The sequence below is a fragment of the Sminthopsis crassicaudata genome, chromosome 2 (genome assembly GCF_048593235.1).
Source record: "Sminthopsis crassicaudata isolate SCR6 chromosome 2, ASM4859323v1, whole genome shotgun sequence".
In the NCBI taxonomy this organism is placed as follows: Eukaryota; Metazoa; Chordata; class Mammalia; order Dasyuromorphia; family Dasyuridae; genus Sminthopsis; species Sminthopsis crassicaudata.
The window spans coordinates 631,863,117-631,886,370 of record NC_133618.1 but is presented as its reverse complement, the minus strand read 5'-3'; the positions used below and the strand labels follow the sequence as shown (position 1 = coordinate 631,886,370).

The 23,254-nt window shown below is 44.6% G+C and overlaps 1 protein-coding gene across 1 annotated transcript; it reads right to left on the bottom strand.

The window, feature by feature from the left end:
• Positions 1 to 6,683: 6,683 nt before the first annotated feature.
• Positions 6,684 to 22,976, bottom strand: RCN2 (reticulocalbin 2). Its single transcript, XM_074296501.1, is given in 8 exon segments — positions 6,684 to 7,543; positions 7,999 to 8,141; positions 9,103 to 9,199; positions 11,552 to 11,665; positions 19,155 to 19,351; positions 21,535 to 21,640; positions 22,685 to 22,776; positions 22,779 to 22,976. Coding segments are annotated over 8 exon segments (978 nt in total). The 5' UTR covers positions 22,855 to 22,976; the 3' UTR covers positions 6,684 to 7,390.
• Positions 22,977 to 23,254: the final 278 nt, after the last annotated feature.

Sequence of the window (23,254 nt, the reverse complement as noted above, 5' to 3'; positions counted from 1 at the left end):
AGGGCTCCATGACCTGGGCTTTAGTAAAAACCATTGTGTTCCTTTGTGTGAAGGATGGATTGGAGGGAGAGGCTTGAAGCAGGGACTCTAGTGGAGAAGTCATTGCTATAAATGAAGAAAGAAATAGCAGTACTCTAAATGAAAAATATTCAGTGAGGATTGAGATTTTGGGAAAAAAGAATTTTGCTTCACGACTAAGGGGGAAATTTTTTTTAATAAACCAGAGAACTAGAGTTTTCAGAACATGGGGCATCCTGATGTAAGCTTCTTATAATCTGGGAGCAGGTGGCCTGGCACGTCCTCGAAGAGCTAAGCAGCCCATTGGCGTCCCATCTGGACCATGACTAAGCAAACCTACCAAAATGCCAACTCAAGGGTGGCTCCTCCTCTGCCCCCTTTTCTTCTTCAGGCACCAGCCCTTGAAAACTAGGTCAGGGCCACATGGAGCTGCCGTGTCAGCCCTGAGGGATCATGGAAAATCCTGCCCCCCTCCCAGGAATCTTTTCTCAGTCAACCTGACCTTCCACTCACCCCTGTGAGGAACAAAAGATGGAAGGGGAAAATCAGCCCTTCCACAGGTCTCAAGTGCAAACCCTTTTTTTCCCAAAATTTTCTCCCTCTCCCCGCCAAGACAGCAAACAATCTGATATAGGTTAAACATGTGCAATTATGGCCAATTCTCCAAATAGAATATGGCTACTTAGCTGGCTTGGCCCTCATTACAATGGCAGAAGCATACAATCCACTTTTCCCCCTTAAGAGTAACTTAAGAAATAAAATAATTGAAAGCCTGGGAAATAAAAATGTGATAGTATTCCAATGGAAAAGTAAAGTCAGGAAGACCCAGCAAGTCAAGTACATACTGGTAAATGCTGGCTGTGTGACCCACACAGGACCCCGGGCAGCTCTCTTCTAGGGGGTCTTCATTTGGCATTTGAAAAGCCTATTTTTAAAATGATACTTTGACAACTATGCTCCTACATACCCGGCTTCCTTTTGTAACTGTGGACATTTAACTTTTATGCACCAAGAACATTCTGAGAAAAAGGTCCGGAGTTTTCACTAGACTGTCCCAGCAGGCCATGGTGTTCAAATGGTTCAGAATGGCTGCCCAGGACCATCAGATGTAGAGGGGATTTTCCTCCCCTGAGAGTTCCTGTATCCACAAAGTGACTCGATGTAATGAAATATCATTGTAGTTCAAAAAGAAAGGAAACACGCATTCGGTAAGCACCTACTATGTGTCTGGCACTGGGATGGGCACTTCACAAACATTTCGTTTGATTAAAAAGCATTGCAGATGAGCACTGGATAGGTCACAGGACTGAACAGGAGAAGAGTGAGGGGAGGGCTGCGTTAGGGAGCTGGCAGAAGCTGCTCCCTGGGCCAAATTTTATTTTCATATAATACTATCATTGAAACATACTTTGTAGCTCTGAGTCTTGGAGCTCCTCAAGCACCCACAAATCAAAATTGTGGGTAAAGGGAAAGGGCAGTGGGGAGACACATGGAGGGTATTAGCAGGTTGCAGCAAGTACCCATTGATGACCCACCCTCAAGAAATGGCAGAATTCCTCTGAAGAAATGTAGGGTTGGGAAAGGACGCGGATGGACCGGATCATGAGAATGAGGGATAATAAACAGATGGATAGCCAGAATAATACATTGATACCCTTGAAATATAAAAAAAAAAAATCAAAAAAGCTCCTAGAGGAAGGCTTCCGAAATGTTAGGTGGGACCTTCATAAATGATTGATAGAAGGGAACGGACAAGAACGATTTCAGCAAACAAGGTTTGGCTCAGTTGTGACTTGCCCTGATGTGGGGAGGGGAGCGGTACTTATGTGGATGAAATCGTGGGAGAATTGAAATGCTGAAGCAAAAAGCAGCCAATGAGTATAAAAGGAAATAGTATAAAAGGAAAGAAAAAAGAAAAAAGTATGAAAAGGAAATAGTATAAAAGGAAATAAAAAGAAAAAAGTATGAAAAGGAAATAAAAAAGAAACAAGTATGAAAAGGAAATAAAAGCATCCCAGTGAAAGTAGAATTAGAACATATATGTTGATCTCTTCCATAGAATCTCTATTTATTTACATCTACAAGGTATCCTGAAAGTCTTAGAGGACAGTTTAAACTGCCTTAAGACTTTGGGACACCCTGGACAGTGCTTTACAGTATATCCAATGCTTTTCTCCCAATAATCCTCTGAGGTAGGTAGTGTATTATCCCCATTTTATGTTTGAAGAAACTGAGGGGCACAAAGAAATGACTTGAGGCAGAAAGACCAACAAGGAAGCTATAAAATAATCCAGGCAAAGTGGAGACAATTTAATTAAGAGATGGTGAGACTCTTATGGGGAGCAGGGCTCCAAAGCAGGGATGGTCATTGTTGGAGATCCAAATACAGAGTTCTTTCAACAGTAAAACTTTCTAAAGTACACTGACACAAACAAAAAAATTTTTCCTGTTTTTTTTTTTTTTGTTAAAATAGAAAAAATTCAAATTTTAAGGTTTTCTTCCTGATTGACTCACCAAAACTATTAATACTTATGTCAGTTAATCAATGATTCTTTTGGTGCAAACCCCATTGTCATTATAACATTGACGTACATTTTAAGATTAACAAAACACTTTGCACATATTATTTCACTGGATCCTCACCACAATCCCGGGAGAAAGGTGTGGTTATAATTGCCATTTTGACCTAAGAGAGGGCAAGGGCCTGGCCCAGGGTCACCCAGCTATGAAGTGTCTGAAGCAGGGTTCAGATTCATGTCCTCTGAGCTCCAAGTCCATAGAGCACTGCGCCTCCTGATCGGGAGCTCACCTCATTCTATCCAGTTCTTTTCTATGTCCTTCCTTAAATCTACAACCAACCCATTGGCAAGCTCTGCTGAAACTCTCAGTGTTCCATGGATACCAGCCTGAAAGACACCAGGGACTGGTCATGTAGTGATGGGAATGAGGGTAACAGATGGTCCACTCGAGTGTTGTCCTGGAGACGATTTTTTTAATAAAGAAAATACTTGCATAAGATTTTTATGGTCAGATCCACAAAACAGACTGCCTGGCAGACAGAAATAGCTACGTGCTATCGAAGTCTTCTTTTAGAGGCAATAATTGGAATGGGATTCAAATTTTACCCTCAGCACTCTGAATACTGTGGCAATAAGGAGGGACACTATGAATTCTACTCCACTGAAAGAAGCCGACAGAGAGTAGGAAAACAGATGCCTTACGCTGGGCAAAGCAGGACGTTGTTGGAGGCTCTTAGTGTTTTGCAAAAAGTCAGATGACAAATCACCTTAATTATTTTAAGATATTTTGCATGCAAGTTCAATGATTCCTTTTTGTTATTTATCTGCAGGTCTTGAACTATATACCTTTGGGACGGGGGATTTGAGGAAAAGAAATCTCAAATTGTGGATATTTAACTTGAGTTGTTTTTCCTACTTTTGGCATTAATTCTTTTTCCAAATAAAGTGGAGACATTTTAATAGCTGCATTTAATGCCCTTAGCAGTCCAGCCACCATCCCAGATACAATGATTCTGCATTATCACTTGTAAAGGGGAGAAAAACAAATTCACAAAACCCAAGGAACTTGGCCAAAGATTTTAGCCGATCAAAATACTTGGGAAGTTGGTGGCCAATTTGCAAATGTCAAGCTAGTCAGTCGCTGTTAAATGGGTAGCCCACTCGCCCTATCCATCAGATTATAGGTGGCTTTGCTACTGCAGCATCCAACATGGAAGCTTCTCAATATAAACCTAATTTACGTCTTTCCCTTTGGTGCAGAATGATTCCAGTCCAAAATGCCTTATTGTAATGAAGCAAGAGCACAAATAAATGAACCGTCCCTTGAGCTCCATAAAGGGGAATGTGGCATCTTGGCGGCCAAATAGAATTTCCTTGCTTCTGGAAGGCTTAATCATAAACCAAACAGTCACTTTCTGGCCCGGGGCCTGGTATCATTAGAGCCACGTAGGACCCTGTGGGGGTGAGCCACTCAATTTTCCATCTGAAGCAGGACCCAAGGTCATATATTCACAGTGACCAGGCTCCTTCTGCCAAATTCAGCCCCAGCCATCACAACAATGCATAGAGAACTGAAAGTAAAGAAGACCCGCGTTCAAATCCCACTCTTAAAATTGGGTAGAAGGCTGAAGTGGCTTGTGGTTTGTCCTTCATTCTCAGAAAGGGCCAGGACCTCAGGGCAGTGATTCCACAACATGCAAGAGAACCGGACTGAAGGGAGGGCGGCTGTGCAAGGTCCGCGGCCTCACTTTCCCCTCCAGAGCCGTCCCAGGCCGGTAGCAAGGCTAAGGTCTTGAACAGGTCTCAATGTGACTGAAGCAAATGCCCATTGCGGGATTCTGAGGCTACCTGCAAGATTAAGCAATGTAGGAAGGGATCAATTAGGGAGTAAATAATAATAGCATCCATATAGCAAAGCTCTTTAGATTCATTATCTCATTTAATCCTCCAGCATCTCTGGTGGGGAGGGAGGATGCTATTATTATCCCCATTTTACAGATGAAACTAAGATTAGAATAATCACCACAATTGGGCGCTGAAGTTAACTCAAGAATTTATCCCGTAGGTCCTTGCAATTCAGGAAGAGTGGGTAAAATCATCAGGTTCGGTTTCTCAAAGAACACATAAATACTTTTCAGACAGACTGCTAGCACTGAGTCTAATGGAATCCAGTAAAGACAGGAAGCAGAGATGACCCACAGCCCGGGGGCCTGACTGAATTTGCAGCATCAGTAACGCACTCAAGCACTGGGTGGCTGCTCTCAATGTCAGGAGGAAGTCTGGGGCAGCATCTCCATCACATTCAATGCGTGATTAGTTCTCTCTGCTGTTAGTGAGAGGGGCAAAGTGATTGTTCTGATGGGAAGAAAGCAGGGCCAGAAAACAAATGCCCAAGGACAACGATGTTCACAGAAAGGACGACAAAGCAATGGTGGAGGGAGTCACTGACACCTCAGAGAGTGCTCGCGCTTTGGGGTTAGATCCCGGGATTCCCCTTTGATGCGACTTTTGTGACTTCACTGGACCCCAATTGCTCTCTCTTTAAAGAGGCGGCCTTCGATTGGACAGCCCCCAATCTGCTCTGACCCATATTACGTTTCTAAGGTGTTAAGAGAAGGCATTCCCCGCCCTCACGCTTTGTAGAGGTAAGGGACTATGGTATATCATGTCAGACTTTTCCAGTGTGTGAGTTTTGTTGAATTATCCTTTTTCTTGTAGTCTTTGATATAACAGAGGAAAATATATTAGGAAATAATGGTATAAAAACAAGAAATTATATAAGTATGTATATTTTTAAAACACCAAATGAAAATGGTAGAGAACCCACCCCTCCACACTTGACCACCATATTCTCGCCCTGTAGGGTCACCATGGAATCACCCCAGAGCCCTCCCTCTTCCCTTTTCTGAGCCTTGATTCCCCCCTCCTGTGTGTCCCATCTGGGCCCCCTCCCCTCACAGAACCATCTTCAGTCAGAACTCCAACCGTTCCACGAGCCGTGATGAAAACCTCCCAGTGGCCTCCCTGCGTCCATTTTCTTTCCAATCCCTCCTTTAAACAGCTTCCCAAATGACCTTCCTCAAGCCTGGGCCTGTCTCTGGCCCCTTTCTTTATCCCGGTGGCTCCACGCTGGCACAGACCCCACACTAACTAACCCCTTGTCCAAGCAGGTTCCAACATGCCTTCATAGCTTTATTTCAGACTGATGTCCCCCACAAACTGCCAGAGACCACCTCCTCCCACTCACTCACACAAACTCCCCTATCCTCCAGGGCCGCTTTAGCCACAGAACCTTCTTTACCTCAGATTGTCAGCATGCTCTGCCTTGATTTTCTCTGGACCATTTTTGTTGCATCCTCCTCCCTGTAGCAAAAACTTCTCTCCCTGAGAGTAGGCACTATTCTAGGCCCTAGCACAGGGTCTTATATAGCTTGATGTATATATGGCATGGACCCAACAAAGGGCTGTTGGATCGAATTGGAGCTTTTTGCACTACTTTTGGTGGCTCCTCTGTCAGCAGCTAACAGGTTCTGAGCAGGAGACCTAAAAACCCAGGAAAGCACCTTGGGAGAAGTGGGCTTATCAGTGGGTAAGGGCTTCTGGAAGAGCAGATCCAGACCACAACCAGAGCAAGGAATAGCAAAGACCAGACCAACGGCTTCTCATTTAGTTCTCCAGGAGACCATTTTCATTCTTGATGGGGACTGATGCTTAGATAATATATGATACTGTCTTCTTGCTCGAAGGATTAGATTAGTGATTTTTCCCCTGATGGGAACACCTCCCCCAACTCCCCCTCTATCAACAGAGTTCGACCCCTCGATGCCTTTGCCAACTGCTAGGCTAATTAATGATTTAATTATTAAAAGATTAAAAAAAAAGATCTGGTGGGTGACCTTTAGACAGTTACCTCCATGGAGAGAAAGGCCAGGCTGACCCTGTGACCACAGGGTGAGATTTAGAATTAGAAAGGAGCTACAAGTCAGTCTGGTCTGATGTGGGATTCCTGCACCTCTGACTAGATTCTAAAAGTTTAGCCCCTGTCAGACCCCCATGAAGTAAAACAGGACTTTAAAATCAGGTAAAATGTCTTACTTTGAAGGTTTAGGTGGAAGATCTCCCCAATAAGTAAACAAGACAAAGATATAGAAAGACGAGGCATATCCTTTTTAATCAGCCAAAAATGCAAAAAGTTCTGGACAATGTTAATATTCCACACACCATAATGCTATAGAGTTATACATTAAATATAATTACTATCTATACATATGCAAAAATATAAAGTTCTATTTCATACAATAAACCCTCTATAGAAACTAGTTTAAAAATTAAGCAGAACCTCTCCACATTAATATGTGAGGTACAAGTCTTTTAGTAAGTTCCTTTGAAGGTTTTAACACAAACACTAAATCTAAACATTGTCCATTTTTCTTTCATTTCAAAATTATTAAAATCTACATAAAACTAAAAAAAGTTACTGGTACCTCAGTCACTTATTACTTACATAATAATGTTCAGACATCATTTAAATCCTCCATTTTATTCAAGTATGGTAATATAATGCAAATGCTCCATCTACTTAGGTAATGTAGTAGGGAATATTTAGAGACAGTTCAACTTTTTCATTTGGCAAAACATTAATTTTTTATTTTTAAATCATTTTTAAAACTTATGTCTGGTTTTCACTTTGTTTTTCTGCTAAAAGGCCAAGATCATAATCTAAAATGTTTGAGTGTAGCAAAATTTACGATGAAAATCATAAGATCGACATCATAGTCCCAAAATTACGCTGGTAATAGATGACAAAGCTGTCAGGACTGCAAACAGACTTGGAGACCGAGCAATGCTGGTTTCTAAAGCTCATCATGGTAGAAATGTTCATCATGGAGCTGCCGGCCATAGTCAGTGGCTTCACTAGTAAGAAACAAATCCTGATTTTCAATGATTTCTGCCTCTGAAAGCTTTGCGTCATTATTCAAATCCATTTCTTCAATTAGATGAAGAGCCTTTAAAGCAAAAGATTTTCAATTTTAAAATGAGTATTTTAAGTTAAATGATTAGATTTGTATGTACTTTTTTGGTGCATCTCCCATTTGTCAAAGGTACTATGCTCAACTGCCAACTGCTGGGGTCTCACACCTAAAATCTGACCCAGGGGACCATGGGCCTGCCTACTTTTTTCTTCCTTCATTTGCCCTCCTTCAGCAAGTCCCCTTCCCCAATTCCAGGACAGTAGATGAAAGCTTAACATTATTCATCCTGTATCAGCCAAATAAAATGTTGTTAAATAAATAACATTCTAATTTTCTACATAGGTATCACTAGTCACATTCATAGTCCCATCACATCAGAGCATTACAGCTAACTAAACTTCTCCATGAACATAGTTACACTAAGGCTTGTTGTATAGGATTTCTTCCCTTATAAATAGCACCAATATGAAGACAGGCTAATCACTTACCTCTTCTTGTGCGATTCCCTGGTTATTGGGCACTACCCAAGATAAAAGCTCTTGAGGATCAAGCCTCCCATCCCCATCTTTGTCATAATCATTCACGAATCTGTCTTTCTCAACTAGTATCCATTCTGGATCTTCATTTGCAGCTTAAAAGGAAAAATTAACAAAAGTAATTACAAACCAAAATCCCACAGGAATCCGACAAGAAGGCAGGCATATTTTTGAGATAAAAGAAACAAAGATCCTAGTAAAACTTAAACCATGAAGATGGACTACAACTGAAAAGTCCGAATGACGACTGTGTCCACTGAGCAATTAAAAAGCCAGCCCACTTCTATACCTTGCTACAGAAAGAAGATCAAATAAAAACCATGATAAAACCATGTGGCCTACACAACTGAGTTTTCTTCTATGGTGGTTTATTACAAAGTTATCCTAACCTCCAATATTATCAAAAGTCTGTTTCTACATAAAGCCTACTTTTATAATATCTTAAGGTTTTTCCCTGTTTTAAGAGGAATTTTATTTACAAAATAATATCAACTCTTATTCACTCTTCCATTTGTATTCAAAATAACTTATTAATCTAACAATCTGAACAAATGAAAGGTATTTTGACTTTAGGTAAGGAACTAGAATAAAAAGTAGAATCTGAAACCAATTATACAACTCCTTGTCTTATTTGTACTATTATTAATTTAACAGACTTATTATCAAGAACTTATAGCTAGGTGACACATTAGAATTCTAGGCCTAGAGAAAGGAAGACGTGAATTCAAACTCAGGCTCAGACATCTGATAGCTGTGTGACCCTGGGCAAGTCACTTCACCCTGTACATCTCAAGTTTCCTCATCTATCAGATGAGCTAGAAAAGGAAATGGTCAAGAAAACTCCAAATGAGGCCAGGAAAAGTTAGAGACAACTGAAAACAACTAAATGATAAAAATTGCCCCAAAGAAATTAATCACACTTCTTATGGTTTCCTCTTTATCTGGCTTTTAAGTGATTCTTAAAAGGAAATCTCTTCCACTGCTTCTTTCTTCAAACCCATTCTCCTCCTCCACTCCCCCATACCCAAATTTCCCAGATTCCTTTACATTACTTACTTGGATCTCGGCGATAATCACCCAAGAATTCTTCCAAACTAACAAACCCATCACCATTTTTGTCATGTTCTTCTAAAGCCTCTTGAATGACAAATTCCTATTGTGGAGTCAATAAAGAAAAGGTAAGTCATTATGATTTAGAATCATAAATATTTCCAACCTGAGACCTGTAAGATCCTTGGTCTCTGAATTGTTTTTTTGTAAATAATAATAATAAAAACTATTTGGGAATAATCATGCTGCCCAAGCATACAAGACCATGTCAGTCCTCTCTGCTACCAGAGAAGCTGAGGCCAGGGAGCTCAAGAGTTCTGTGCTCCGGTGTGCCGACCCAGTCGACCTAATTCTGCTGGTATTAGGGGAAGTCCCCAGGAACAGGGGAGTCACCAGGCGGCCTAAGGAGTTTCCAGATCAAAAACAGAGCACTGGTTCCCATGTCCATCTGAGTAAGAACAGGTCCATGAGAAGCCCTCACACTATCTAGCCTGAGGAAAAAAAAAAAAAGTAATGGTTCTGTTTGCCTTTGGCACGATAACAAATCTATAAAGAAATCAACTAACAAGTACATCAAGACCTAACTGAGCAGCAGCCACAATTACGGGGAACCACAGAAAAAGCCTCCCATTTTGCTACATGGTTCCAGCAGGACTCATCTGTCCTTGCTGCCCTCGGCCCTCTCTCACCTCTGCCACATCGGTATCTCACACAGGACCTGTGGCTTCTCCTTCTCTCCTCCGTTACCTCAGCCTTCCTCACTGCCAGGCCCCAGTCCTGTTTTACCTCAAGCCTGGAAAATCTTGGGCTTACTGCTGCCACTAATGGCTGCTCCATCCTCCCTAGTCTCATTCTATCACATGTGCAAACCTGCCCTCTGCCTGCCCCAGGACCTCCCCATAAACCTGGGCCTTCCTTGGGCCCCTCCCAGCCCTTCCCCAGGGCCCAGAGGTTGTACAGGGCTCAGTGCACACTCCAGGTCACTTGAACCGAACCTGATCATCATGAGAGGGAGGAGTGTGCCCACAGCTGAAGGGAGACTCCTCCTTCCTTTCCCTGCCATTTCTGGCACGGGCAGGAATTTTAAAAAGCTTTTAAGGACCACTTACATCCCTTGACATGCCTGTTTGTCCTCAGAGGTCAGCCAGGAAGCTGCAGAGTGCTGCCCCTTTAAAGCCTTTCTCTGAAACCCCAGCCCTTGCCGGGGTGGGGAGAGTACTGAAGAGATGAAACAAAGAGCCAGCCCCAAAAGGCAAGCTAGAGAGTCTCTGCAGAAAGACAGGGTCCAATGGCAAATGGAGCCAAGGAGGATGGGGCTAACCCAAAGGGTCAGGGAAAAAGTGGGACAAAGCTGTCAAAGGAACAAGATGTATTTTACCTCTCCCATAAACAGAGCCTGGAGCCTGGACTGTGTCAGGGGGAGAGAGATAAATGAGGGGATTGATGGGAGAATGAATGCCGCCTGTGCAGCCAGAGGCAGCAGGGAGATGGCCCCCCAATGAAGGGCCCCTGTGGGAGTCATTCCAGGTGGGGGCAGAGGAAGGCTTCAGGAGGCAGCACTGGCTCTGGTCTTGATGGGCCCAGTCTATCAGAGACCTTGGAGAGCTGAAATACCCCCAAGGCCTTGGACTCAGGCCTTCCTGATCACTAGCTATCAGAAACAACCAAGAACTTCTCTCAGCACTTGGACTTCTTTGTTTTTGGGGCACTGCACTGGACTGTTTTCCTGCATGCTTTCCAGACCTGCAGATCCGTGACCAATTAGTTACTCAAGTAATGAGAGCCACATTCAGGAGGTCAGGACCCATCCCTTACACCAACTAGTGATTTTCCCAAAGTGTGATTCATCATGAGCATGGACCCATCCTTACACAAAGGATGAAATCACCACTCAGTAAGAGACAGGTAAATAAACAGGTTGTAACAGAAAGGGAAAGGGGTCTTCCAAGGTCTAGGGAATGGTAAAATTTTCTAGGTTGGGGGGAAAAATATTTTCTTTTTTGGTTTTCATGCAAGGGAATGGAAATTTGAATTTTTGAAAGAACTTAAAAGTAAATTATTTTTGAAATACTTTAAAAAACCTCATAACTAGTTTTTAGTTATATAACAAAAATACATCAAGTGCATCATCTGTAAAATATTGTTTAATATATAAAGAAATGTGAATGCTCTACATTCACAAACAAACAAAAAAAACCCAGGGAAATACAGAATCCAAATTTACTAATTCCCTAAAAATTTGGGGTACAGGGGAGAAGAAGGGAGAGAAGCCAAAGGAAGGAAAATTTTTTCTGAATCTTCAAATTCTCTAAATAGATCTGTCCGTCCACACCCTGAATGGCTCCTACAAATTAACAGCTAAATGCCAAACAGTTACAAAATTTATGTAGTATTGTCTGATACAGGTGACAAGATTTCATCACTAAATAAAAGTGTGAAAAAACTCCTTCCTTACCGTCATATAATCAACTTCTTCAGGATGCTCAAAAGCAATAAATTCGACAAGGCTCAGACCCGGAACTACATCCTGATTCGCTTTTTCAAACCGTTTCTTGTCCTTTAAATGGAGCTTCAAAAATAAAGAAAAGATTTCCAAAGGTTTGGTGAGTTGCCTCACATTTCATGTGTATTCTTTTTCTTATTACAATTCAAACACTAATTAGAAAGTAAGAAAGTCAGAACATCACAATGAAAATATCTTAAATTCACATAAGCATGTCATACTTTCAAGAACACGTTCACATACATTTATCACAAAAAATAAAAAAGAATAAAGGCTGTTTAGTTGCCAGATATTTGTAAATGTAACAAAGAGGTTAAATGTCTTGTTGGGGTCAGAGAGTAAGCCCTAAGGGAACCCACTGGGATTGTTCCCCAAATCAACTCTTCCCTTTTTTTGTTCATTCTAAACTACTAGTGCAAATGTCTAAGATTAATACGTCTCATGGCCTACAGAGTCCTTTAATAGGGTGGTAGTTGCTGTTCAGTCATGTCTGACTCTCTGTGACTGCATTTGGGGTTTTCTTGGCAGAGAATTGGGGTGGTTGACCACTTCCTTCTCCAGCTCACTTTACAGGTGGGGAATTGAGGCACACAGGATGAGGTGACTTGCCCAGGGTCACACATTTAGGAAGTCTCTGAGGCTGGATTTGAATTCAGGGATTCCTGACTTCAGGCCCAGCATTCCAGCCACCGAGCCACCTAGCTACCTTGGCTTTATAGGTTTAAATGGATAATATTCTAGTGCAAATCCCTTCATGGCAATGGTAAGTATGAAATACCAAGTTCTTTGTTACTTTTCCAGCTCATCTTCCTTCTCCAGATATAACGAAGTCTTGCTATTATAGGGCACCATACTCCATCATGAGTGTATCCCCTGTGAAGGAGGCCCTTTTGGTACTACACTATTAAATTAAGGCTCCTTTCTGCTACACCAGGAGTTCAAACTTCGGCTTCCAAAATGTTGGTCTAAACATATTTCCATATTAGCTCTGTAAAAGAAAACAGATTAAAAAAAAAAAGGATGCTCTCATCTGCTTTCAGACTCATCAGTTCTTTCTCTAGAAGGAGATAGCATTTTTAATCTTTGGCTTGTCTTTTATCATTGTATTGATTCCCTGCTGATAACATAATATTACTGTCACTATGTACGATGCTTTGGTTCGGCTCATTTCATTTTGCATTTGTTCCTGTGGCTTCCTAAATTTTTCCAAAGCCATCCTGAGAGACATTTCTTATAACACAATAGTGTTCTCTCATAATCACATGCCAACTAGTCTAGCTGTTCCCCAAGGGATGATATCCCCTCAACTTTCAATTCTTCACCACCACAAAAAGAGCTGCTATAAATATTTTTGTAAATATAGGTCCTTTTCCTTTTTCTTTGATCTCTTTGGGGTATCATTACTAGATCAAAAAAAGACCTACTTTTCTAGCTTTCTGGGCACAGTTCCAGTTTCTTCTCCAAAATAGCTAGTCCCTACTTCTTAATTCTTAACAAAAATTACTCTCTTTGTATCAATGTGTGTCCTACTCTTTCCCAGGCCCACTGCTTAGATGCCACAGAAAAGGGTCAATTAAAGATCCTTTGGAGGTCTAAGGGGATTCTCTCTCCTAGAGTAGTCACCTATACCAGGTTATCCAGGTCTCTAACAGAGGAGTCAGTGGGGTGTCCAAGGTCGCTAGCCTATTGAGTACAAGTCATCATTTGAACCTAGGGCCTCTGACTCCACCTCTCTTAAAGAAAGGCACCCTGCCCAGGGACTGGCCCCAAGGTCCTTTAAGCCACCTATGGGCCCCCTTTTGTCCCCCATCTCTTTCACTGAGGCACCTGTGTTCACTGCGCTGTGGCACAAACCACAATAACAGTTGTCACGGCACCATACACTTTTCAAAAACCTTCATGGCCGATTCCCACAACAATCCTGGCCTCCTTCCCCCCTTCCCCTCATATCACTGATGAGAAGGGCAGGGTGAAAAGACTTTGTCCAGGATTACACAGATAAGGAAGATCTGAGGCTGAACCCCGACCTTCCCGACTCTAAGTTCATGCAACCTCCCTAGCATAGTGCTCCGCCAAGGGCGGTCACAAACAGCTTGCTAGCTGGCCGCCGTCAGGAGCCCCACTGCAGGTACAAATGGCTCACTAGCTGCCCGCTGTCAGGAGCCCCTCAGCAGGCCTGGTGCCCCGGGGCCTCCTTTCCAAGATCTGCCCCCCTTGGCCAACAGCCAGCTAAGAGGGAGACATTTGTGACCGAGTTCTCCAAGCCCTGCCAGCCTCGTGCATCTGCTCATCCAGACTGGGCCCTGGGTGTTCCACATCGAGCACAAACACGGAAAAAGGCCAGAACACGGGGTGCTCTGCTGAGCTGGACAAGTCCAAAAAGAACAAGCCACCATTGAAAAGACCGAGGGCTCAGGTTTCCTTATGAAAGGACCCTTCCATCCCTGAGCAAAAAGCCCGTGTTGTAGCTATGGGCATTACTTGGCAAGTTCTACGTATCCAAGAAAGGATCTTTCTCCACAAGTTCAAGTTTCAGGAAAATAAACTTTTCTGCTTCACATTTGACAGTAATTACCAGGCTTTTTTAAAAAAAGAAACTAAACCTGAACATTTTCTAAAGCATTCAAAACCATACTCGAGAGGAAAAATATGAGACAGTAAGTAAGTAAGAAGCTTTGAAGGGATCATCTTAGAAACAGAAAACAAAAACTTTTAGAAAGAAATGTTAAGTATTACAATCCTAAAGCCTTTGTCCCTTTTAAGGGTCTGAGAGATTATGGGGGGCTCAGGGTAGGACAGCAAAAAAAAAATAGGACAAGAAAAATTTGATACTTTAAAAGCTCATTTCACTACCAATATGCACAAAACAACTAAAGTGCCAGAGCTATTTTTACACCATGATGGGAGTCTGCAAAGAACAAAGCTGCCACCTTTTGGCTGACAAAAGATTTTACATGCAGAAAAAGAAAGAATTTACATTACTAGAACAAGCCATAGTTCCTCAGTGGAGAAGGCCCAGGAAGGATGTACCTTAAATAGGCAAAGTTGGGCAGCAACTACCCTTAGAAGCAACCAGGGAGCTTTCACCAGAGGAGATCTGAAACTTTAATTCCTCTTCTTGGAAATGCTGGGCAGGGCAGTTCACACAATAAACCGAGAAATGCTCTTTGAGGCATTTCACACAAACTTATAATAAAAGGCCAATATTCATATTTGTCAACAATTCCCTTCTATTGGAAACCTACTAAAAAGCAAAAGTCAATGAATGAGAAATCTGAATTTTGTCCAGACATTCAATCATACCTGCTGATCAATACTTTTTATTTGGGGTTATGAACTTTTTTAGTTTGCAACTTTTAACCTTCAAATTTTTTTCAAGATACTTTATAAAGAGCAAATAGCACACACCATTTTTGATTTAATGTTTACATCACTCTTTTGCAGGCAATTTTTATATCTGATTCTAATTTAGGATTAAAATTCCTCACAGAAAGGAATAAAAATCCTATCCAACCATACTGAGAGACTGAGATATACAAAACAGGAAAGAAGTATTCTTAAGAGATCGAGATCTCAAGAGATCTCAAGAAATCACACCAAATGATAATTAATTGAAGAATTTGGCCCGTGTAAAGGCTGAGGAGAAAATTTAAGGGGGACACGACAGCACTCTTCACATATTCAAAAGGGTATCCCTATGGTAGAATTAGGCTTGGGTCCAATAAATTTCAGATCAATGGAAGAAAACATGTCCTAACCTAACAATTAAGGCTTTCCCACAGTGGGAAGAGATGCTTCAGGAGGCAATGGGTCACTAAGAGCCACGAGTGAACCCTTTTTGGGGTGTGACAGAATAAGAGCGTGCTTATAGGAGCAGACTGAACGAGGTATTTTGAGGGCAACCAGCCAATCAATCAACCACCAGATGGTACAGTGGATAAAGTGCTGGGCTTGGAGTCAAGAAGACCCAAATTCAAATTCAGCCTCAAACACAGACTAGCTGTGTGACCCTAGACAAGTCATTTAGCTGTTTGCCTCAGTTTCTTTATCTGTAAAATGGGGATAATAATAGCTCCTAGCTCCCAGAATTGCTAAAAGGCTGACAAGAGGTTATACTTGTAAAGCACTCAGTACAGAGCCTCACACAGTAAGTGCAATGTAAGTATCACTGACTACTTGTGGCTTCCAGTCAAGAAGCACTTACGTGCCAGGACCTGACCACTTATGGAGACCTAGGTGAGAAGTGCACAGTCCAGACAGGTCCTGGCCAAATCTGGGCCATCTAGGAACCAACTACAGAAATCGCCACAGACAGAGCAGCAGCAGAGGCTCACGGGAAGAAGCCCAGACTGGGAGGAGTGACCACTCTGGGTCCTTCTAGGCCTTCCTCTCCTAGACAGTGAGGGTTCAAAGTATGGCCCCTTCTGGGGCTCCAGCTCATGCTGAAATGAGGCTGTTTTCTCAAAAGAAACAGAATGCACACAATGAGAATGACCCAAGAAAGAAGCCCCATCAAGGCCATCATTGAAAGGATGGTCTAGAGACAACCCCCAGCCCCTGGTTGTCAGCTTGCAGTACGTGAGCAGTGCGGGGCTGGGAGTGTCAGTGCTTGGGCCTTGGGGTCAGAAGACCAGGCAAGTCCTGTCTTGGCATCAGAAAAGGGCATAACCCTGGGCAATCTGTCCAGCAAAGGCTGAGTCTGCCTCAGGTTCCCCAATGGCACAACAGGAACAGGGAGAACACCTGCCTCACAAGATGGGGTTATAAGGAACAAGAGAGAGAACACGTCAACTGCTGGGCAGAATGCAAAAGGCTCTATATAAAAGGCTAGCTATTTTTTCTTCAAAATCAAGAAAAGTTTTCTCAAGTGTTCTATGATCTCGTTATGCAGCTATTTTCCCTAAGGTTCCTAATATGAAAATGCCAGAATGCTCTGTATAGTTAATAAACCTCTAACTTTGAAAGGATAACAGGTCTGGATTCTTATCTGACTTTCCTGCCCCAGGGATCCAACTATCACACAGCACAAAATATCAGAACAGAGAAGTGACATAAAGGCAAAAACATTCTGACTGATAAAAAGAGCCTTGACAGGTTTGAGCTACTCCTGTTAGGGCAGAGAGGATTAAGATGCCCTATTTTGGAACAGGTCAGAATTTTACTGATGTTAATCAATGTTTCACTGTAAAGGTGGGGACATGGCAGGCACTGGACAGAAAAACTCAGATGATCCCAAGTCTCATTAACACAACCAGTTTCAGCTTCTTTCCCCATGGGTCCTTGGCAAAATCTCCTAGTGATTAATAAAGAGTGATTTACATTTACTGCTTTAATCAGAGGATGTAGCAGCCCCCACTTCGTCTCCCCCCTCCCCCCCCACCAGATGAGTAAGACTGACAGCAGAAGAAGGCTTGACAGGAGAGCTCCTGGTAAAGAGAAATCTTTTTACAAAGGAAAAGTCACCTCCAGCTTTTCCAATGTAAAAATATTGAACCAAGTTAAGCTGCGAAGTTTGGAATTAAGAATTATGAGCCTCTGAGTCTTTGGATAATGTCTCTGCGTAAAGGACTAGACTCCATTTCTACTCCTGCCCTCAGGAGCATAACCAGGACCGAGTTCAGCATCAGAGCTCTCTGAAAATCGGCTGGGCTGCCTGGGCTCCCCAACCTCAAGGCTTCCTCTGGTCCAAAGACTCGGAAGCTCATAATCCCAGAACCTTAGGAAAGTCCCTTCACCAATATCAGCCAAAATGAGGACAATAATTCCACAGCCTAAGGCACAAAGGAAAGGCATCTGTAATGTTCAAAATGCTGTGGAACCGTGGGATACCATTATTACAGCAGACTAATGGCTGGTTTTTGTAATAATCAAATGCATTTTTAACCTGTGGAAGCAAAACAGTTCATAAAAGTAAATTTTATCTTATGAGCCAAATGACATGTGATTTACTCTAAATCTATCAAACCTCCCTCCTTTGTTAAAATTTTTTAGTTAAGATGAAATCAGTAACAAAACTACTGAATATCTATCTTTGACCAATATCTCTTCACTGAGGAAAAAATGATTACCACAGTAAGTGCATGAAAAAGAGTAATAACATTTTATGTATCAGGATGGGAGGTAGTGGCAAACGGACTTGGGGAGGTGGTGATCTTGGGCAAGACCCTTCCCTTCTGAGTCTCTGGGTCCCCACCTACAAAATAAAAGTTGTGCACCAAATGACCTCCAACCCCCTGCCCATCCGGAGGCTCAGCTCAGCTGTACCTGAGCTTGGAGGCTCAGTCCTCAGAGAAGACACAGTGCCACAGGGACTGTGAGGAAAGCTGAGTAATCAGAGAAAAGATTCTGCTGGGCCTTCCTCATTGGACAGCAGCTGCCACTTCAGGAGGGTCTGACCGAACCACCAAACAGGGCTCGCAAGCCCAAGAAACCATGACTGAGTACATCCTCTTTTCTCTCTTGACCAGCTTTGCCTATCTGAGGCACCCAGAGTGGAGGACATGGCCAAGGGAAGAGGCCGTGATCTCCTTACCATCTCCTCCCCCTCCTCATTTGGGAGTCCTCAGAAAGGAAGAGGGAACAGATAAGTGGATCCTTTGGCTTACCACCAGTCAGCACATGTCATCTCTAAAGAACCTCAAGTTGGTCACAATACTCTGAGATCCTAATAGAACTAAAGTATACCCTTTTAAAAATGTTATTTTTCTGCATTAAAATAAGTATTAAAATAAAAACTATCACAAAACCTGACAAAGTTGCAGAATAAAAATTTAAGAAAAAAGGCTTCTCTTTTTTGGGGAAAGCCTAATACTCTTAAAATAAATATATAAAATATACTATATTATGAAGTAATAAGTTTCATTTTTTCATGTTAAACTATCATCTTAAAAAAAGAATTGTGAAGTGATCTTTGTAATCATAGAGGCTTTAAACCCTGCTATGCAAAGACACATGAAGCATTTTTACATTACTGAATCCTAAGTAAAGCCCTTTCCCTGAATTTCCCAGGACTTCTTAGTAAAAAGTATATGTTTTTGTTAACTATGACTGAGATTGGGATAGGGTTGTGAATCTTAAAGGAACAACAAAAACTATACTATAATTAAGTGCAAGTAAAATAACTACTTTAGATAAAGAGGACAAAGCATCTAATTAATTTAGAAAAAAAGGCAAAGTCTCTTTTGGGGACTTTAATATATCTTCAAAATAGTAGTTGGTAATCATAGCTTCTAAGAAACTGTATTTTCATGTGATGTTTTATAAATTCTAACAAAAACGGTATTCATAAAAATATAAGGATCTTTTTAAAAAGAAAAGCTTCCAATACATGAAACCACGTCAGCCACATATCCAACTGGGAAATAACTATAAAAAATACTGGCAAAACTCAAGAGTAATGGTTTAGATGTCTGACTAGAGAAGAGAGGAGCTATCCCAGAGGTCTGTGCGGTACAACAAATCGCTGTCTGGAGAACACGGCCCTCTAGGAAGTGAGTCAAGGCTGGCCCCCAATGGGGGAAGGATCCTAAGAAGATCAGAGGACCGAGGGGCTCACCTGCCTAAAAGACTCCTCTTCGGCATCATCCAGAACGGTGTTCTCATCAAAGTCGATCACCCTGTCATACATCTGGATGTTGTACTCGCCCCACGTCACCACTCCATCGCTGTTTTTGTCATATTCAACAAACTGCTGCTTTGCCTCCTGCATGGCGTAGTGCTTGAAGGACATCTGGATCCACGTGCTGAGTTCATCTGGGGATTGACCAGAGAGAATGTGGCATTCTCATTCTAGAGGTTCAAAGGACCTTTTTAGATTTGAAAAAAATCAACTACAGAAACCTAGACCCAAGCTCCTGTCAGGAAACAAAGCTATACTGCTCCTGAAAAAATAAAATTAAGACTTTTCAACTTTGATTTAAGAAAAAAGTTGTGAAAAAATATTCATTCAACTGGAAGTTCAGATAATTTCTATTTTCACGCATGCTAAAGTTGCATCTGGATTATTTCCTTAAAATAATAAAGAACGTTAATCTTTGGTTAACAAATGAGTTGGCTTTTTTCTAAATAGATAAAAGAATTTTTAAAAAAAGAATAGGAGACTAAAATGGAGTTGGTTTTGTGCATGGTGGAGGATGAAAGAGGAGGGTGGCTAAACACGCAGTTGAGGATTAAGTTGATGAAGCATGATTCCCCAGAATTGTCCAACCAGCAGCCATGCACTCTCCCCAATGCTTGTGCAATGACGTTTCAGGAGGGAACGCGCGGAGGGGACAAAGGGAATGCTGTGAGGAGGAAGCGTGGTAAATTAGAGCTGACTGTTCTCTACTCCAGGGAAGGGAAAATGGGGAAAGCATTCCTGACATCAAATCTCTGGGGGACTCTTTAACAAGTTCCAGGCAATCACACTTTCAACTCCCAGTCACCTCACTGCTTTCAGGACATCTTGAAGATTGGTCAGAGTGGGAGGCTGACCGAACCGGGCTTCCCAAAATGACGGACAAGAGAGACGGGCGAAACTCCTGGCACACCCAGAAACCGGGGAGATCCTCCAGGCCACAAGGAGAAGGCTCCGGAGCTGCTTCCAGCTCTTCATGCAGACAAGTCCCTCTTCAAGCCCTTCTCTGGAGGGTAACAGCCCATTACAGGGGGAAAAACCAGGGGCTTCCGGACCAGATGATGGCCCTGTCACTAATAAGCGGCACTGCACATATCCTCAAACCCTCGTGGTTCTCCCTTTATTTATCTGTGAAATGAGGGTAAGAGGTGAAGCTCCTCTCCCTAAAGCCACTGTAAAAAAAATCTGGATTTTCTGGTTTTACACAGAGTCCATAGGAAAGGAGCAGAGAACACCTACAACGATGCCTCGTGTCCCGGGGCAACCAGAGAGCCTGTTGACCAAATGACAAATAGTGGAACTGGACCCTGTTCCTCCCCAGCACATTTCCAGTGAAGTCGCCTGAATCACTTTACCCATAAGGTGCGCTTCCCTGACAATGCAAAGTGCTGCTGCTGGCGCTTAGCACAAGTCAGAGAGGAACGGTCTCCAAGGCAGAAAGGACGCCTCCATCACTCCTAGAGCCCGTACCCAGACTGAGGGAACCCTGGCTGTGCCGCGTTTTTCAGTCACAAAGCACCGCTCGCTCTCTCTCTGTCTCTGACTCTCTCTGTCTCTGACTCTCTCTGTCTATCTCTCTCTGTCTCTCTCTCTCTCTCTGTCTCTGTCTCTCTCTCTCTCTCTGTGTCTCTCCCTGTCTGTCTCTCTCTCTGTGTCTCTCTCTGTCTGTCTCTGTCTCTGACTCTCTCTGTCTCTGACTCTCTCTGTCTGTCTCTGTCTCTATCTCTCTCTCTCTGTCTGTCTCTGTCTCTCTCTCTCTCTCTGTGTCTCTCCCTGTCTGTCTCTCTCTCTGTGTCTCTCTCTGTCTGTCTCTGTCTCTGACTCTCTCTCTCTGTGTGTCTCTCTGTCTCTGACTCTCTCTGTCTGTCTCTCTGTCTCTCTCTCTGTGTCTCTCTGTCTCTATCTCTGTCTCTGTCTCTCTCTCTGTGTCTCTCTCTGTCTCTCTCTCCTCTCTCTCTGTCTCTGTCTCTCTCTGTCTGTCTCTGTCTCTCTCTGTCTCTCTCTCCTCTCTCTCTGTCTCTGTCTCTCTCTGTCTGTCTCTGTCTCTCTCTGTGTCTCTCTGTCTCTATCTCTGTCTCTCTCTCTGTGTCTCTGTGTCTCTGTCTCTCTCTGTCTGTTTCTCTCTCTCTCTCTGTGTCTCTCTGTCTCTCTCTGTGTCTCTCTGTCTCTGTCTGTCTCTCTCTCTCTCTCTGTCTCTGACTCTGTCTCTGTCTCTGTCTCACAACACTCTGAAGGTGGGGGGGAGGGGGAAGCCACATCCACAGAAACATTCCCGGGTTGATGACATTTCTCTTCAGTTAGCAGGGAAAAGGGCCCTTACTTTCGGTAAGGAAACCATCCGAGTCCACGTCAATTTTCTTAATGATGGCCTTCAGCCTCTTCTGCTGCTCCTCCGGGCTGAGTTTTTCATACTCATCCGCTTCTGCCTTTGGGAAGGAAGAGACAAAGAATGAATGAATCAGGCCTGGGATCCCTATGGGCACGGAGGGCAGCGGGGCGGCGGGGGAGGCCCTGCAGTGCCAGGGAAAGGAGCCGGTTCAGGGGGGGCCCATCACCAGGGTGAGGGCCTCGGGTCCAGACACAAACAAGGCCACTCCTCTGCCCCCTATCGGCTCGGTCTGGGGCTGGGGGCCCCTTTGAAGGGCGTTTCATCCAACTTCTCCTTCTAGTCGCCTGAGGCCCCGGCGCCCAGCACCTCTGACTACAAACTCCTGGGAACACCGAGGGGGGGGCCGGCCCAGCCGGACGTCCTGGAGAAGGGAGGCGGAGGCCTCTCAGGGACGGGGCTCCCACGGGGCTGCTAGGCCGGGCTGCGCATCCCCACCCCGAAGGCGGTGCCCGCGGGTCTCCATCCTCCATCCCCAGAAGCGGCTCCCGCCAGGCCCGGGCCCGGGCCCTAGGCGTCCGCACCAAAGCGCCCAAACTCCTAAGCGGGAAACGGTTCTAAGGAGGGCGGAAGGTTTCTGAGCCGGGCGGCCCCCATCTCCGTCCCAGGCTTCGGATCTGCAGAAGTCCGGGAGGCCCACACGGATACACTACCCCGAGACCCCCAGGCCGGGCCCGGTTTCCCAATGATGGAGAAGGGGCCTAGCTCACCCCCGGGGGCCGGAAGGCCGGGCCCCCCACCCCGGCTCTGCGGGGATCGGATGAGAAGCCTGTGAAAAGCTCTTACTTAGTGCAGTGCACACAACAGCGGTGGGACCCCGGCCCGCCTGCCCTGCCTCAGTTTCCCCCATGTACAATGAGGATAATCCCAGGTCCCGCCTCCTACTGGTCTCCAAGGAGATTAAAGCGCTGGACCAAGACTGGCCACCGCCGCTTCCCTCCCGCCCCCCGCGCCCCTTCGGTGCCCCCCCCCTCTCACCCCCGCGGGGCTCACGGGGCAGTCCGGAGGAGGGGGACACGAGGGGAAGGGGCGCGCCCGGGAAAGCTCCGCTTGGCGGGGGATCCTCGGCGGGGAGTGCGCTCACCTGGCCCCCCAGCAGCGCCTCGCGATCGTAGTCGGCCCGGTGCTCGCCCTGCGGGTAGTGCGGGTCATCGGGCTCCCCCCGCGCCCCGCGCCACCGCCGCGCCCCGCCCCTAGCAGCAGCAGCAGCAGCGGCAGCAGCGGCAGCCGCCCCGGGCCCGGCCTCCGCTGCATCGCGCCCGCCGCCCGCGCAGCGCGGAGGCTCTCGGGGTGACGCGAGGCCTCGAGGCCCGAGAGCGGCGCGGATGGAAGCCCCGCCGGGCCCGCGCCTTCTCCGCCGCCGCAACGCCTTTCCGCACCTCCTGGGCTCAGCTTCGGCTGGAGCTGCCGCGGTCTCCCCGCTTACAAGGCGCCTCGGAGTCGAGGCTGGAGACTAGGAACCGAGCCGACCGCTGATTGGCCCGAGGCTCAGGGGAAGACGCGCAAGAGGAGGGCGTATCTAGCCGCTGGTTGGACTGCGTCTACTGAAGGAGGGGAGAGCAGAAGGAGCGAAGCTTTCATTGGTCTGTAGCTGCGGAGATGGGAGCAAGGGGCTGGCTCTAGGGCTGATTGGGTCCGAACGTACAGCCGATTG